Source organism: Lagenorhynchus albirostris, chromosome 1 (genome assembly GCF_949774975.1).
Source record: "Lagenorhynchus albirostris chromosome 1, mLagAlb1.1, whole genome shotgun sequence".
Taxonomy (NCBI): domain Eukaryota; kingdom Metazoa; phylum Chordata; class Mammalia; order Artiodactyla; family Delphinidae; genus Lagenorhynchus; species Lagenorhynchus albirostris.
The window spans coordinates 33639019-33655230 of NC_083095.1; the positions used below are offsets into that span (position 1 = coordinate 33639019).

General features: G+C 44.1%; 1 protein-coding gene across 1 annotated transcript in view; it reads right to left on the reverse strand.

The window, feature by feature from the left end:
- The window catches only part of RAD51B (RAD51 paralog B), a 610290-nt gene that overhangs the window by 40737 nt on the left and 553341 nt on the right, over window positions 1-16212 (reverse strand). Inside the window, exon 9 of the mRNA XM_060140648.1 lies at window positions 12111-12214. Within this exon, the coding sequence (XP_059996631.1) occupies window positions 12111-12214 (104 nt within the window). The remainder of the gene's footprint in view (window positions 1-12110; window positions 12215-16212) is intronic.

The window sequence follows — 16212 nt, forward strand, 5'->3', positions numbered from 1 at the left end:
GGAAAAGGGGGAAAGAGGGGTAAAAAAAGGTAAGGTTAGTTCCAGAATGGAGCCCCAAGTAGAAAATGGAGGTCAGTCACTAAGAAGAGCCTAACATTCCATTTAAAAAAAAAAAAAAAAGGTTCTGATGAACCTAGGGGCGGGACAAGAATAAAGATGCAGACATAGAGAATGGACTTGAGGACACGGGGAGGGGGAAGGGTAAGCTGGGACAAAGTGAGAGAGTGGCATGGACATATATACACTACCGAATGTAAACTAGAGAGCTAGTGGGAAGCAGCCGCATAGCACAGGGAGATCAGCTCGGTGCTTTGTGACCGCCTGGAGGGGTGGGATAGGGAGGGTGGGAGGGAGACGCCAGAGGGAGGGGCTATGGGGACATATGTGTACATGTGGCTGATTCACTTTGTTGTGCAGCGGAGACTGGCACAGCATTGTGGGGTAATTATACTCCAATACAGATGTTAAAAAAAAAAAAAGAAGAGCCTAACATTCCAATGCATGACCAGTACAGGACTCTATGTCTGCAGAGAATACTGTCTAAATAGCTACAAACAAGAGAGAACAGCGTGGTATGAGCACAGCTGTCAAAGGGGTGAGGCCACATTGGATCTACTGAACTTGTATTTTAAGGAGGCACCTGTAAGAGAACACAGAACAGCCAAGCCTTCCCATTTCACTAGACAGTGACTGAATCTTCCTCAGGGTCCTGGGATAAAACTTCCAGAGAAGAACTGACAACTCAGGAAGGATTTAAAAGGTAAACCATGGCACTGACTACTCTGTGGGGAAAGTGACTTTGCAAGGAAAGCGTACAGAGGCAGGTATGGCTTATATGTCATTCTGCATCGTCCATGAGGGAAGGGATGTCTCCCCACCACCGTACCTCCTAGCCTGCAGGTTCTCACTGGAGGAAACCATGAACAGGTAGGCACAGATCTGTCCCCACTGTGGGCAAGAGTCAACAGAGACTATCTCTTTCTGCTTTGACGATACATGGCAGAACACTGAAGCCAAATCGGAACGTGGAGAAGACTCTGGCTGGAAAGGCCAGAACTCGGAAGTTGAGAGAGCAAGGGCCGGGATGCCCCCTGAATGGATGGCGAGATCCAGAGGACCATGTCCCATGGAGCTCATTCTTCCTCAAGGGTGTTCCGTTGCCACCCAGAGCCACATTGTCATAGGAAATAATAATGATTATTTAACAGAGATAGACAAAGCTCTCTTAAGACAATGACTCATTTCACTCTTTGAAGGGAGCATTCTACCTGATACAACCATTGAAGGTGGCCACACCCCAGTGGCTGAATGGAGAAATGTTCAGCAATTAATTCCAAGCAGTGTGTGTGAATAATCTTACATTAACATGGGGCTCAGGACAGGATAATGGTTAAGAACAGAAGCATGTAGGGAAAAGAGTGTATATGTATGGGGGGACCCCCTTAGAAGCCATGTGATTCAGAGCAGTTTTTAAAAGCTCTGTAAACCTCAAGATGCTCATCTCTAAAGTGTACCTAGTAGCACATCTCTCACAGGGTAGTTGTGAGGCTTGAACAAGAAATGCCCACCAAGCATTTAGCACAGCAACTGGCACAAAGGAAACTCTCAATAAATGGTCGGGTAGACCGAGCAAAGCGACCAGGAAGCCAGGGCTGTGGAGACTTTGGGTGATCTGTGCTCAAGCCCTTCCAGATCCACCAGATGCCTCAATTCTAACTTTTAGAGGTTTTTATTGATGTGCCTCTTTCTGGAAGCCTGACACTCAGAGAATTTTGTTACTTCGAGTCATGGATCATAATCCCTGCTCAGCCTCTCATTGCCAAGTCTGAGTGGAGGATTCAGCAAGTAGGCAGTGGGCAGGGCCACTGTAGCTTGGCTCTGCAAAGGTGTTCTCAAAATCATAGTCCCTTTGGTAACAATAAAACAAGGGTCCAAGACTCAAGCACACATGTTCTTTGTCCTAGATGCCAGAACTCTTAAGCACTGCCAAGCCAAGAAGTGAAATTTTCAGAAAGAGACCCTCTGTGGAAAAATCTCTGCTTCAGGCGTTTGAACTCTAAGGCAGCTGCCAGGAGCCACTGACTGACTTAAAAATCCAGGGAAGGTGACTGGAGGGTGGGTGTGGAGAGAGGAGCAACAGGCTAAGAGGAAGGTTGAGGGAAGGGAGGAATCAGCAGGTCAACTGTACGGTAACTGAAAATCCCAGATTACCTAGATCAGCAGACATCAGGAAAGCTCAACCAATCATGCATCAGATAACGTTTAGCATATCATAAAACGTTATGGTAACACAATTGGACTTACATACATTCAAACCAAATGCTACAGACATATCTGATTCATTTTCCCTCACACCTCCATCATGTAAATCCTTTGCTTTCCATGCCCCTACACCTAATTTCATAAGCCATTAAGATTTTGCAAGGGCCTGAACCCCACCCCGTGCACTGTTCCAATTAGGCTGAAATGCACACCAGTACTGTCCCACGCTGCGACCCTCACAGCCACAGCTGACCCCTGGGAGAGAAGCAGAGGTCACAGGCCCAGGCTGTGCACCACCGCAGGCAGGCATACTCCCCCATCCATAGCAACCAGACAACAAGTTCTCCAAGGTGGACCTTGCTTAGGCCACACATGTGACAAGCTGTGCTTTTCAAATCATATACACAGACAGGGCAGGCAGCATTCAGTCACATGCCAAGAGTCACAAGCCCATCCTCTCCTTCCTAGTGTCCCTGCCCCAGAGTGAGAAGTGCTGCTCTAATACGTAATTCAGTAAGCTTTGGAGGTAAGCTAAATGACATTCGCGATCCAGTCATCCTCACGGAAAAGTCAGAGAGAAAAATAATAAGGACTATCCGTTGTAAGCCAAAAGAATCATCACTAAGTCGAGGCTTCGTTTTCTAGCATCTCACTTTATTCCTAAATTAAAAATAAATCCCTGCATCTCAGAGAACATGGCATGGCCAAAACCAAAAACAAAAACACTTAAGCTCCAGAGTTACACAAACTTGGTTTCAAATCTCAACACTACTACCGGATACACATTATTTATCCTCTTAGCTCGGTTTTTCTGTTGATAAAAAGGTAGATGATGAGATCTATGCTAAAGGGCTGTCGCGGGGGTTCATGGAAAAATGTACATGGAGTTATCAAATATGACACCCACAAAGGTAGGTACTCAGTAAAGGCTAATAACCCCCTTCTGTTCCTGAAGATTAAAGAGGCTTTAAATTAGTGTTGCCTGGAGCACCAGAACGGAGAAAGGATGTTCTTCAATACCAAACAGTGGGACTCCAAGATGGTAGAAAATGGGTCCCCCCAGGGCCTACCTCCTGCCTCCTTTCCTCTCTCTGTCCCACTCTTGACTTTTCAAACTAAAGATGCAAAGACTAAAAAATATAACTACAAAACTTCTCCCATGCTAAGAAGACCAGACACACGAAAGACCAGAGAACTCCAGTTTTCTCAAACCATTGCACACCTTTAGCCTACAAAGATAGGCAACAGGAAGCTCAAGATTTTAAGGGTGACCCTCCCTGAGCACAAATGACAGTTGCAGGAGAGGGGCAATGAGAGAAGCCAGACTTGTTTGCAGGATTGTCTGTAAGTCATTCCACTGGGAAGTCCATGCTCACGGTGAAGTTCAACTTGGAAAAAGTCACTTATTCACATGTCTGGGCCCAAGAATTTAAAATGCTGACTTTTATCTGGTAATTCATTGCAATGTGGGGTGGGATGGTGCCTTTCAAAAATATTTGTCTGCAGAGTTCTATAGGACCTTTTCATGAACCACTGAAAGTCAGAGGAAATATAAATATCACATTGCCTGCAAACCTAGTAATTTGACTGGGTTGAGGACTTTTTTGCCCAGAGTTTTCCTACTAAAAGTCAGCAAAGTGAAAATAGCAACAGATTAGAAGTTGGGAGAATTTAATTCCAGTTCCATTTCTACTGCGTAGTAGTTGTGTGACCCTGAATAAGTCACACCTAATTGCTCACCCCCCTGTGAAGGGACTAGAAAAGAATGTGGGTCTGAAGACCACCCGTGTGAGAACCACTGGAAGTGCTTACCCTCCCTGAGTGGTCACTGGGGGTGGGGCCTGGGAATCTTCATTGTTAACAAACACCTGGGATTCTTAAATTCACTGTAGTTGACAATCACTGGCTAAGATGATCCTTAGAGGGCATCTCACGTGGGACACTGTCATATTCTAAATGCTTTCGTTCTAGTGAAAGTGCTGGTTCATTTGTAAATCAGTTTGTAGTTTATGTAGATATTGAATCTTTCTCTCGCCTTTGCTTTTCCTAACCAAAGATGTTGCCTCGTTTCCTTCTCACTCATAGCTAACCAACCAAGGCTAAAATACAACATCCTGTCCAAACTTCATTTTCAAATGAGCCAAATAAATGTCAGCATCCTTGATTTCCAGGTCACTGCCTTGTCCAAGAGATCTTGTAGCTGTTTCCTATGTTGTTCCTATGTTTCCTTTGTCCCTAGCCTGACAATGAGGTCTTCAGTTTGGCTCCAAAGCCCTGCGTCTCTTCTACTTACTACAACGGCTGAGATTTCCCTAGAAATCTCTCGTTCATCTATTTGCCCTGGTTTACTTAGCAAGTTAGAACTGAGAGGGTCACTGAATAAGGAGATTTGGTACCAGACAGTGTGTAAAAATAAAACTAGTCAGAGCTGGAGGAGAATGACGGAGGTGACAAAATATCTGTGAAATGAGTGGCTCATCACAGGGGAAGTCACCTAAACATTCAGTGACTGGACCGCCCATCCAGCCCCTGGCAGTCAGAGACTGTGATCCTCAAAGAGAGAAATGAGGACATGTACTAAGTCTTCCATAAAAACAAATGTATTCAAGTTACAGCAGTATTCTTTATTCACAGACACATCCTTTCTACTTTTTGGTGTTAAATTACCTTTTCCTTTTTGAAATGGTGGTAACAATTAATTTTGCAACTCTAATTGATTAAAAAATAAAAGACATTTAAAACTCTCTGGTGGTTCCCCAACCCTTGCTTTGGTTTGATTTTTATATTTTATTGACCTCACGTGGCTCAAAATCTCCTAGGAACATGGGCTCTCTCTCTCAGTAGAGGTACATGGTCTATCACAGCCAAAACATCTGAAAGGGGCACCCCCATCAGAAGCATGGGGGCAGTTGTACCCCTGCATTTTTAACTGTCAATTTCCAATGGAACCTCTTCAAGGGTAAGTTTTCTCTACTTGACCCCATTTAGAAGTAGCGATTTTTGGAGCACACTGACTTTTTTCAAAGGGAGCCCCATGGAGTTTGGGTTTTTTGTTTTTTGTTTTTGTAAGTGGTGGGGAAGATATTGATATTTTTATTTCGAACGTGGAGATAGAAACAGGAAGTGTGCGCTTAGGTACGTGAGTTACCCTTTCTCCGTCAGAGCCTGTCTTTCTGCTCTGTGAGTCTTAGTTCACTGTATTCATTTGCTGTTACTACATACTTTCAGGTGGAATTTCCTTACATTTTAATACACTTACCTGGTGACCTGAAAAAAGAATCCCTTTAGAAGTCCCCCTTTTGGTTCCCCTTTTATACATTCTCCCCGTCTCTCAATACCTGTTAGAGCACTTCTGATAGAAGAGTGTAGGCAGCAGGTTAGATTTCTCACTTGAGCAGCTCCGAAAAGGGAGGGAACATTTATACCCAAGGCAATGTACTTGGCTGGGATTCTCTGTTCCCTTTGCTATTTCTGCAGATATTTATGCTTAAAAAGAAATTTCTCCCACCCTGGCAGCACAGCCAAACTTCTCCTCTGGTTGGATCAAGTCACCATGAAAAAAAAATGTCTCTTTGCCTAAGACAAGCAGATGAGCTGGGGCAGAAAACAAGGGAACAAACAAGATGAATGCCCTGGAACCACTTTACAAAGGTAGAGGGGTACATAAAACTATGACTTATATCAGGTAAAAACATCATCTCCAAGGTCTGTCTTTGTTTCGGTGAATGTGGATATATGTTTGACATTCCTGTCCCAGAGCTGCCCTTCAGCTTATCTGGGAGAAAAGATTTATCATCTTTTCTTTAGTTATTCAGTCCTTCATTAAGCCTTTCCATCCACAGAGAGGAGAACGTAAGACCTGTGGAAGATAGCAGCAAAGATTTCTTATCCTTCCCTTCAGCCAAAGTCCCCAGGCTGTGTTCCCTGAAAGCAGCGGCAGAACCCCTCCCTCGCTCTGCCTCGGTCTGTGTTTAGGTCTCTGGCTTGCTTACACAAAGGAATTCCAACTAGGATTTCAAGGGAAGCCTGGTTCCTACTCTCCCACAGCTCCCAGCAGGCTGGTTCTACCAAAAGATATTCCTATATTCAATATTCTTACAGTATTTCTATAGAAGTATCTGCTTGAATTACAAGGTTTGCTGCTAACCTTTTAAAATGACAATTACTAATACTTTAAAGGAACTCTGACACTGCAAAACTCAAATCCTATGGGGAAGAGTGATTTAAATAAGCAGTATGTCCTTCTGCCTTAAGACTGGGTTCACGTATGATGCAAGGAGTTTGCTTCTGCTTTCTTTTTCATTTTCAAAAGACATGCATTGAATGTGTAAGTGTCATGCATTTGCCTTGCCTCTGAGGGTACACAGCTAAGATTCAGTCACAGCCTTCAAGGGGCTCACAATTCAGGTTTCACAAATGCAAGACTAGAGACAGGTACTAGATTTGACCGTGGGCAAGACTGAAGGAAGAGGGGCTGATTAGGGCTGCAGTATTACAGACTCAAACACCATCACAATAGTCACAGTGATGGTATTTGAGTCTTTTAATACACAAAACAGACACTGAGCAAAGAATTACATCACCAGAAAGGAAACACTATATACTTCCAAAATGCAAAACAACCTGGAGGCTTCCCTGGTGGCGCAGTGGTTGAGAGTCCGCCTGCCAATGCAGGGGACACGGGTTCGTGCCCCGGTCCGGGAAGATCCCACATGCCACGGAGCGGCTGGGCCCGTGAGCCATGGCCGCTGAGCCTGCGCATCCGGAGCCTGTGCTCCGCAACGGGAGAGACCACAACAGTGAGAGGCCTGCGTGCCGCAAAAAAAACCCACAAAAAACAACCTGGGACTTCGAGAAAAGCCTGAGAATTCAAGTTAGAATCAAGAGTTTGAGTAACAGCGTTGGTCTTGTCAACAATTTATTGGGTACTTTAGGCTCTTCCCTCCAGTGTTCTGTAATTTCAGGGTACCTTCTAAGTAGAAGATGAAAATATTATTATAACGTCCATTTAAATAAACCTCCTATACGAAAAAGTCACCTCTTTCCAATTTGTTGAAATAAGAGAGTCATAATATTTATTTCATCAAGGGGGTGTGAAGCTTAGTTGGGCTTAATTTACTTCTTTACTCCTTCCAGGGCACTTAAAAATTTATATAATCCCATATGTGGTTTGTACAAACAGACTTCATGAGGATCCGATGAGAAATAGTATGAATGTTTCATCAAGTTTTTTTCGTCATTCTTTCAAGTATAGCCACCCTCATTCTAACTTTTCCAGTCCCTGGTTACAAGGCACCTGGTTACTGTGAGAGCTGCCCAAGGGAGTCCTCAGCCAATCCACTCTGCGTGCTGCTGCCTCATTCATCACCACAGAACCTTCCCTTGCTGTAGCACCCATCCCCTCCTCTACGCTCACTGGATGCTTGACGCTGGTACAGCATGTACTCTTCACATGTTTATCTATTTCCCCAGGTACACAGTGAACAACTACAGGACATCAACTTATACTTTGAATCTCTAGCATCTTACATAGTAAATGGCAGAGAAGAGCTGATTAAATAAACGTTTGTCAAATGAATGCATACACAGACCCTCTGCTCTTGTTAGGAGGCAAACCCCAGCCTGTGTCTTCTGAACATGCGACTTGCCCTTCTGTTGCTCTTCTTCTGCAGTTCATCCTCACCCCCACATCTTCCCTGTCCTTTCTCACTCACCTAGTTTGATCTATTTAAGGCAAGAGGTTTTCAACGTTGGCTGCACAGTAGAATCACTGGGGGGAGCTTTATAAACAAATGAACACTGACGCCTGGCCCCACCAGCAGAGATTTGGATTTACTTGGTTGGGGTGCGGCCCTGGTGTTGGTATTTTGTAAGTGCCCCTGTGGTGAGTGGGAAGTGCAGCCAGGCTTGAGAAACTATGATTTAAAGTGATACTCGGGGCTTCCCTGGTGGCTCAGTGGTTAAGAACCCGCCTGCCAATGCAGGGGACACGGGTTCGAGCCCTGGTCCAGGAAGATCCCACATGCCGCAGAGCAGCTAAGCCCGTGCGCCACAACTACTGAGCCTGTGCTCTAGAGCCCGCGAGCCACAACTACTGAGCCCGCACGCCACAACTACTGAAGCCCGTGCGCCTAGAGCCCGTGCTCCTCAACAAGAGAAGCCACCGCAATGAGAGGCCCTCACAGCGCAACAAAGAGTAGCCGCCGCTCGTCGCAACTAGAGAAAACCTGTGCACAGCAACGAAGACTCAACGCAGCCACAAATAAATTTATTTTAAATAGTCAATAAATAAGTGATACTCAAGTCCCACCTTCTCCTGAAAAGATGAATGTGCCTCTGATGAGTTTACCTTCCTCTGGCTTCAACGCAGTTGCTGTTTTAAACACTTATTAGATCACAAATCAAACACTGCCTGTGACGGTGTCTCAGTGTGAGTTTGCTCTTTAACTCACACACTGCATTTTGGTTCATCTCCCGAACCAGACCAGAAGAACCTTGAAGGCAGGAACTGTGCCTTCTACTCCTTTGCATCCCCACGCCATGCACGTGGTGGGCCAAAACATACTTTTGATCATTAAAAACAAAAACAAAAACAAAAAACTGAAAACAAAACACAACTAAACAACCCAGAATCCCTAGTAGAGGCCATTTCAATTCTACTCTAAGGATATGTCTTTGGTAAGAATAAAAATGCTGCAAAAAGGGTGGGGCAGGATTGAAGCAGAGGAGGGAAAGAGTAAATAAAAGTCAAATGGATAAAAAGCTAAATTAGTCCAAAAGAAAATGTTTCCCAGCTTCTTAAGAGGGTTTTTTTGCAACCCCGAAGCAGAATAAACAAGAGAATTAACTTGGCGAGTGCCCTGATAAGGAGATTTCTTTCTTGGTTATATAATTTTACGAAGTTTCCAGGGTGTAAAGAAAATAATCACCCAGGGAGGACTCCTTACCTTGGACTATACAATTTGGCTCTTGGGTTAATCGGCTCGAAGATCTGCTCAGCTTGACCTGACCCCCTTCCAGCCCTGTGGCCTCAGACTAAGCCTCACATGCAAAAACCCTGTTGTAGAGCTCAGTGTCGTAGAAAGGGGATAAAACATAATCCTTATTCCATAACCTTGATCTTTTGGCGTAGTGGCCTCCGCCTGTGCATGAAAAAAAAAGCTACCCTGGTATCTTCCCCAAGTGGCCGGTGTTCCATGGGTCTGCCTACCCTAGAATGATCTAGGCAAACTCTCCTACTAAATTGTGTTAAAGGGAAATATTTGGTGCAATTACCTTAAAGGGTAGCTTTAAAGTCTTGTTCTGTGTACAGATCCCAGAAAAGATTTATCTTCACATGGCTTCTCTACTTGGTCATGAAGTAAGACCACAGGAAGGGCTCACTGAATCATTAGGTACACCCTCTGCTAAGTCGAGATAAGGTCATCAGATAGGGATGTGTTTTCTATATCAGGGGTCCCAAACCCCTGGGCCACGGACTGGTACTTGTCCGTAGCCTATTAGGAACCGGGCCGCACAGCAGGAGGAGAGTGGCGGGCCAGCGAGAAAAGCTTCACCTGCCGCTCCCCATCGCCCCCCATCGCTCGCATCACTACCCGACGCATCCTCCACCTCACCCCCAGTCCGTAGAAAGATTGTGTTCCAAGAAACTTGTCCCTGGTGCCAAAAAGGATGGGGACCGCTGTTATACATCAACGTTTATCCTAGTTGCTGAGCCACAAATTTAACAACTGGTCCCCAAAGGCATGTACATTTCTATACATTAATTCAATGTATGTTCTTTTGCCTGGGGTGGCCATTTTAACACTGGCCATATTTTACTTTAATTTCTAATTATTGGTTGAAATCATGATTCAAAGACATTTAACTCTGCTCTTGATTGATTAGTATGATAGTAACAAGTTGTCCTTTGTAGATTAACGCTGCTGACCCATCTAATAGGATATGAGTTGATAGACTGTCCCTGATCTATCCATGCTTTGCTCCCTGTTCTGCTTGTGTCTAGTGCCCTGCATTTGACCTTATGAGCCAAGAACCAAGAGCCACCAAAATCCTCCAGTCACCAAAGGTACCCAAAATAATGGCATGTGTCCTGCCAGCTACTTCTTGTTGACACTGACAAAACGGAAATGACTGGTTAATTTATTAAAGCAAAAGGAAAAGAAAAATGTGGCTCTTTTTATTTACCAATAAATGCTAACTTCTTTATTTACTAATAAATGCTAACTAGAATTAGTAAAACTAGGATCTGGGAACCTGGAATCCATGGTACCACAGATAATAAACTGAATCATCAAATCAGTGTGTACCATCTAAAATCAAAAACAGAGATAAACTACAAGTTTTCAAGGCATAGGGTTAAGGATCCGTGAAAATGAATGAATTCACAAGGAATTTTGCTTCCTCAAATTAGAGTTTAGGTAGTAGTGCTTGACAGTCCTTAATGATACCCCTGATAGCTGCAAACAAGTATTTATTTAACATGATTTATAACCTAAGGTACAAACCAAAGGTCATTAGGTTCTACAGGAACAATTTTTTTTTAATTTTTTTTTTTACAGGAACATTTTTGAATGTGTTCCACTGAAAGAGAAGTGATGGATTTAGAACCCAGGACACTTAAATCATCAGGGAAAATGTATCACTGAGGTAATGAGCACGCCAGGGCCTGAAAACTCAAGAATGTTCCCCTAAGTGAAAACAAGCAGCTCTATCTTCTCAGAACATGGCTGACTCAATCATCAAGCTGGAATGTTATTTGCACAGTCCCAAGCAAACTAAGAAGAATCCTCTGGTCTGTAACCAAGGGCACGCAGAAAGTTATGTCTGCAAAAGCAAAGTTTTTGATGATTCCTGATTCCTTGAAAAAGAGCCAGTTTACCTAATGCAGGTAAATGTTAACTCCCTTCCTACCACCTTACCCAGAAAGGACCACCAGCAGGATATTTCACGCCTCTTTAATTAATAACTTGGATTTGTTAAGTATTTAGCAAGGTGGGCAAGTCTGGCTTCTGAATTCTGCCCCATCTAACAACTCAGAATAATCACCCTGTCTTCTTCTTCCTCCCACTTGCAGGAGGGGTCGTGATGGAACCTGGTCCACACAGCAGGATAAAGTTGAGGTTAGGCATCAGGAAAAATAAACTTCCTAATTACGAAACATTTGACCAAAGGGGTCAGACTGTGGTGTTCCTTTCTTTGGAGTGGGAGGGGAGATCAAGAAAGATGTAGAACGCAACCTTTCCAGATGGAAGGGGGGAATTCTCACTTGAGTCTAGGATAGACAACATAAAGAGACAGCTCTGAGAGTCATTATCCTTTTGATAAGCTCTGGCATCATTCAGTACTTTAAACTACTGGTTTATAAGTTAATGCAAAAGTACCCAGGATCTGGGAAGAGTTTATCCACTTAGCAGGGTCTGTGTGGCCTAATTATTTCAAAACATACTAACCTCAAGAGAAGGCAGCATCATTATTTAATTTGTACACAAATTATCTAGCCCTCAACAAATATCAGCTAAGAGAAATGATCATTCATTCACCCTTTAGAGGTAGAGAGTTTGAGATCCCTAGGGGTGTGGACCTTGGTCACTTACAAGCTATTGGCAAACATCGGGGGCAAGCTAACTCTCTGTTTTTGTATTTTTTTCCCTGTGGGTGACTTGTCTCTCCACTTTATTAGAACTGCTATTGAGGTAGGCAGGGAGGCTGGTTTCCTTACCCACCCTCTGACAGTGTTGGTCCAGGACAGACAGCGTGGCCAATGCTTTCAGAAGATGAACACTCAGATTGCTGGTATATCTTGTTCCCTGACCTTGACAGTCAGAGAACATTGTCAAAGCACTCACCTGTCTTCTCTCTGAACCAAGGTACTGGAGAATCAGCCGGGTGTTCACACTGTGACTCCAGGTGTTTCCTAGTGCAGCTGTCAGACAGCTGGATCCAGAAACGCCTGAAACGAAACAGGGCAAAACCATGATTATGGACACCTTATCTTGTCATGGTGTTTCACATAAACAAAAGTCCAGTCACTGCTCATTGCTCAGAGAGTACTCGGGAGCCCAGGTCTTTACCACAAAAGTTGATGAAGGAGAGAAGGAAGAGACTAAAAAGAAAAGCCAGCATGGGTCTCCTTCAGCCTCAATGAAAGTAACCACCACTGGGCTCAGAGATAACAGAGTTATATATCAATAAGAGGTTGCACTGCAAGGAAGCTTGGAGCCATTCCTAATAATAAAACAAGCCACTCAACATCCATGGCAGAAAAGCATGACCCTACTACACAGAATAAGAGCCAGTTATGAAATAGTCTTAGTTTAATAATGGCAGAAAAGCATGACCCTACTACACAGAATAAGAGCCAGTTATGAAATAGTCTTAGTTTAATAACGGCAGAAAAGCATGACCCTACTACACAGAATAAGAGCCAGTTATGAAATAGTCTTAGTTTAATAGAGTTGTTAAGACTTTTTCAGCTTGATAAGAGTCTTAATTCAATTTTCCTTATCAATATGGAAGCGGTGGCATATGTACATAAAATTCCTATGCCATTCCAACCGTGGAAAGAAAGTACACGCACCCAGAAGAGGAATCTGGAAGATCTCACCATTTCATATCTAATCTGTATTAGACATTCTTATCCCAAGAGAAACATTCTTTTACTTTCTAAGACTTTCCTATAAGGGGGAGGATCTGAAGTAAAATTTATCCGAGTTTCTAGTCTACACCAAGTTGTACTTCAGCTACTCTCTGACATCTCCAGAGCTTCACTGATCTCTCTTGACATCACCAGGAGGAACCCATTCCTGCACTCCTCCTGTTTCTTCCGCATTAGAGGCGGGCTCGCAAGTCCCCCACTTAGAAGCCAGCCCCCGCTATCATATGTAGCACATCCTGAGGTCTCCTCCAAACTCCTGTGCTCACTTTGGCCCTGGGCCATGAGATGAGTCTTAGCCTAAGGGGGCATAGTGGGATTTGTAGTTTGCCTTGTATCCTCAAGATGCCATCTCTTTCCAATGAGGAGACCAAGTACCAAAAGGCTGAAGTCCACTGAATCAGCTAAAGCAAAATGAGGGCTTGAGTTTCTCATTCGTTGCCTGCTCAGGGCATCATCTGATATTCACCCCTCTGTGTGGAACAGGAATTCCTCTTTTCTGGGTCAGCATCTTTCAGGGTGGCCTCCCAGCTCTGCATGGTCTTAAGCTCCTGGGATCAAATAGAGCAACAGATGAATGGAATTCAGTGGTTCTAGGCTGGAGGTGATTCCGTGGGTCACGTCTAGGTGGGAGTGCTGTGGCATCTAGAGGGTAGAGGCCAGGGATGCTGCCAAACATCCTATGAGGCACAGGCCAGTCCACACCACAAAGAATTATTCAGCCCCAGACAAAATAGTGCCGATGGTGAGAACCCATGGGATAGCAAAAAACACCCCTATGTTTTCTCTGGTTCAAGCAGGTATGGGAATGAACTGGATGGCAACAACATCCAGGGCCTCAACGAACCTGGGGATTTCAGAGGGAGGGAGAATTGAGCGAAGGAAAGAATACAGTTTAGGGTGACCTTGGTTCATCGTGCACACAATTCAAAACACACACGAATTAATTTGAAAACATATAATCTAGACTGTGCTGATCTGATCACACCACTCCCCTAAAATCCTTCCACAGTCCTTGTGCCTGAGGATAAAATACTAACTTCTGAACTAGGTGTTCTGAATGCTTTGTCATCATCTTCATCTGCGTCTCTCTCTGGCCCCATTTCTCTCAATGGATGGTCCCTTAACCTCCTGACTTCTCTGTCCCCACCCTCCTTGACCTGATAAAGCTTCCCCCTCTTCCGGCATCCAATGTACTGGCTTCTTCTGCTTCTCCTTGTATCAACCACGTTGAGTATTCCTTTTCCTTCTCCGCTTTTCTTCTCCCTCTCCCCTTAGTCGTGGGTGGACCTCAGGGAGCTGGCCATGGCCAGTTTTTTCCCTAACACCCACCTGCCTTCAGTGGCTGGGAAGGTAATGTACATCAATAAAGAGGCCAGGTGTCTGCATTTTAACACGTAGAAAGTCTTCACTACCACAAACAGATGTACTCTCTTCCATTTTTCTTGAAATACATGACCCTCTCAGTCTGTCTTTCATTTCCCCCTTTTTGATAGAGACACATAACAGAAAAGTATTTTCTGCTTTAAGAAAACCAACACTGCAACGGCAGTGGCCACTGATGTTCCTTTTTCTTGCATTTTTGCCAAAAGCTTTGTCGAGATAATTCACATGTTGTACAATCCAGCCATTTAAAGTGTACAGTTCAATGGTTTTTACTATATTCAGAGTCGATCAACCATCACTACAATCAACTCTGGAACATTTCATCACCCCCCAAGAAACTCCATATCCCTTAGCCATAAGCCTCCAGCCCCTCTTTCCTGCCCTGCAGCCCTAGGCAATCATTAATCTACTTTTTGTCTAAATATTAAGTGTTAGGAGATGACGGGGAGTAGTGGAGACTGTGGTGAATTAGACATGATCTCAAGGGGACAGCCCCTGTTCAGCTCCAGCTGCTGTTGTCACATGGCAATATGAGTTCACGGTTAGCCACACCTTTTGATCTTTTAATTTTTACAATCAACACTTTAAGTACAATCTTCTGATTGGAAAATGTTGGCTTATTTTAAAAAATTTTAAAAACACATAAATAAACATGCTGATGAGCCACATATGAGTCATTCTCACCAAGCTTGCAATGTCTGCTCCATATGGCATGTCCTCACTGTTGACAAGGACGACACCCACAGGTGGATGATTTCTAAGCCTTTGTCTCAACCTCCCACTTAACCTCAGCACCTGTCCCCCATTTTCAACCACAAGATCTTCCTGCCTGACATAATGAATTTGGGCACCATAAACTCAGTATCTTCAAATTGAGCTCATCCCTTCCTATATAAACGTACTCCTCCTTCTTTGGCCTTCCAGTGAATCTGGCTTGAAACCTCAGTTCCATTTAAAAATGTCTCCCTCTCCTGTGCTTCTCAATTCCAAGAAACTGTGAAGACGGATTGATTTCCCTGTAAAGTCTCACTTACATCCATTCACCCCACCCCAACCTAGATCAGACCCACATTAGCTTTCCCCTGGGGGGATGGCTGCTGTCACTTTCTCGCTGCTCTCCACGCTCCTGTCAGTTTCTCCCTACGAAAGCATCCTCTCTTCTACCGCCAGATTAATCTCCCCAAGCACACATCTAAGCGCGCTGCCCTGCCACTATGATCAGCCTGCTCAGAAACTTTTGGCGGCTCCCAAGTGCCTTTAAAGAGTTCTAAATTCCTAAGACTGGCATTCTTGCAGCTGTGCCCGACCTGCCTCTCCACACCTCTTCCCTCCATCCCACTTCGTAAAGACTCTGCTCCGATTTAATCATTCCTTCCTCGTGCCGCCTCCACACCTGAATGCCTCTATGCCCGTGCAGTCTTCAATACCACTTCTGACACGCCACCTCCCTGATCATCACAGAAATAATGCCTTCCTCCTCCAAACGCCCATAATACTTAGCTCACTCTCTCACATTACCGCCATTTTTTAACCCTGTGGTATATTACTTGCGTGCTTTTCTGACCACCCCTCATGTATATTTTAAGAGGGCCAAATCCATGTCTGATCTATGGTAGTATGCCTGAATCATGACGTCTGAGACCCAGAGGATGCTTCATAAATAGTGGTTGAACAGTCAATAAGTTCTTCTTACTAAACTTTGAACCATGGTATCTATTTGTTTTAGCAGCAGATTTACATTCTTAATTCTACCTTGCTTAAGCCAAAATTAATAGATTTACATTTTTCAAGCAAACTCTAGAAACTTGTTGCTTCAATGCCCACTAAGTCATAGCATGACGTGAGCCTGAGTTTGCCAAGAAAGAGCTACGTGTGAATAATTAGGAGCTGCTAATTAGTTAAGCACTCCA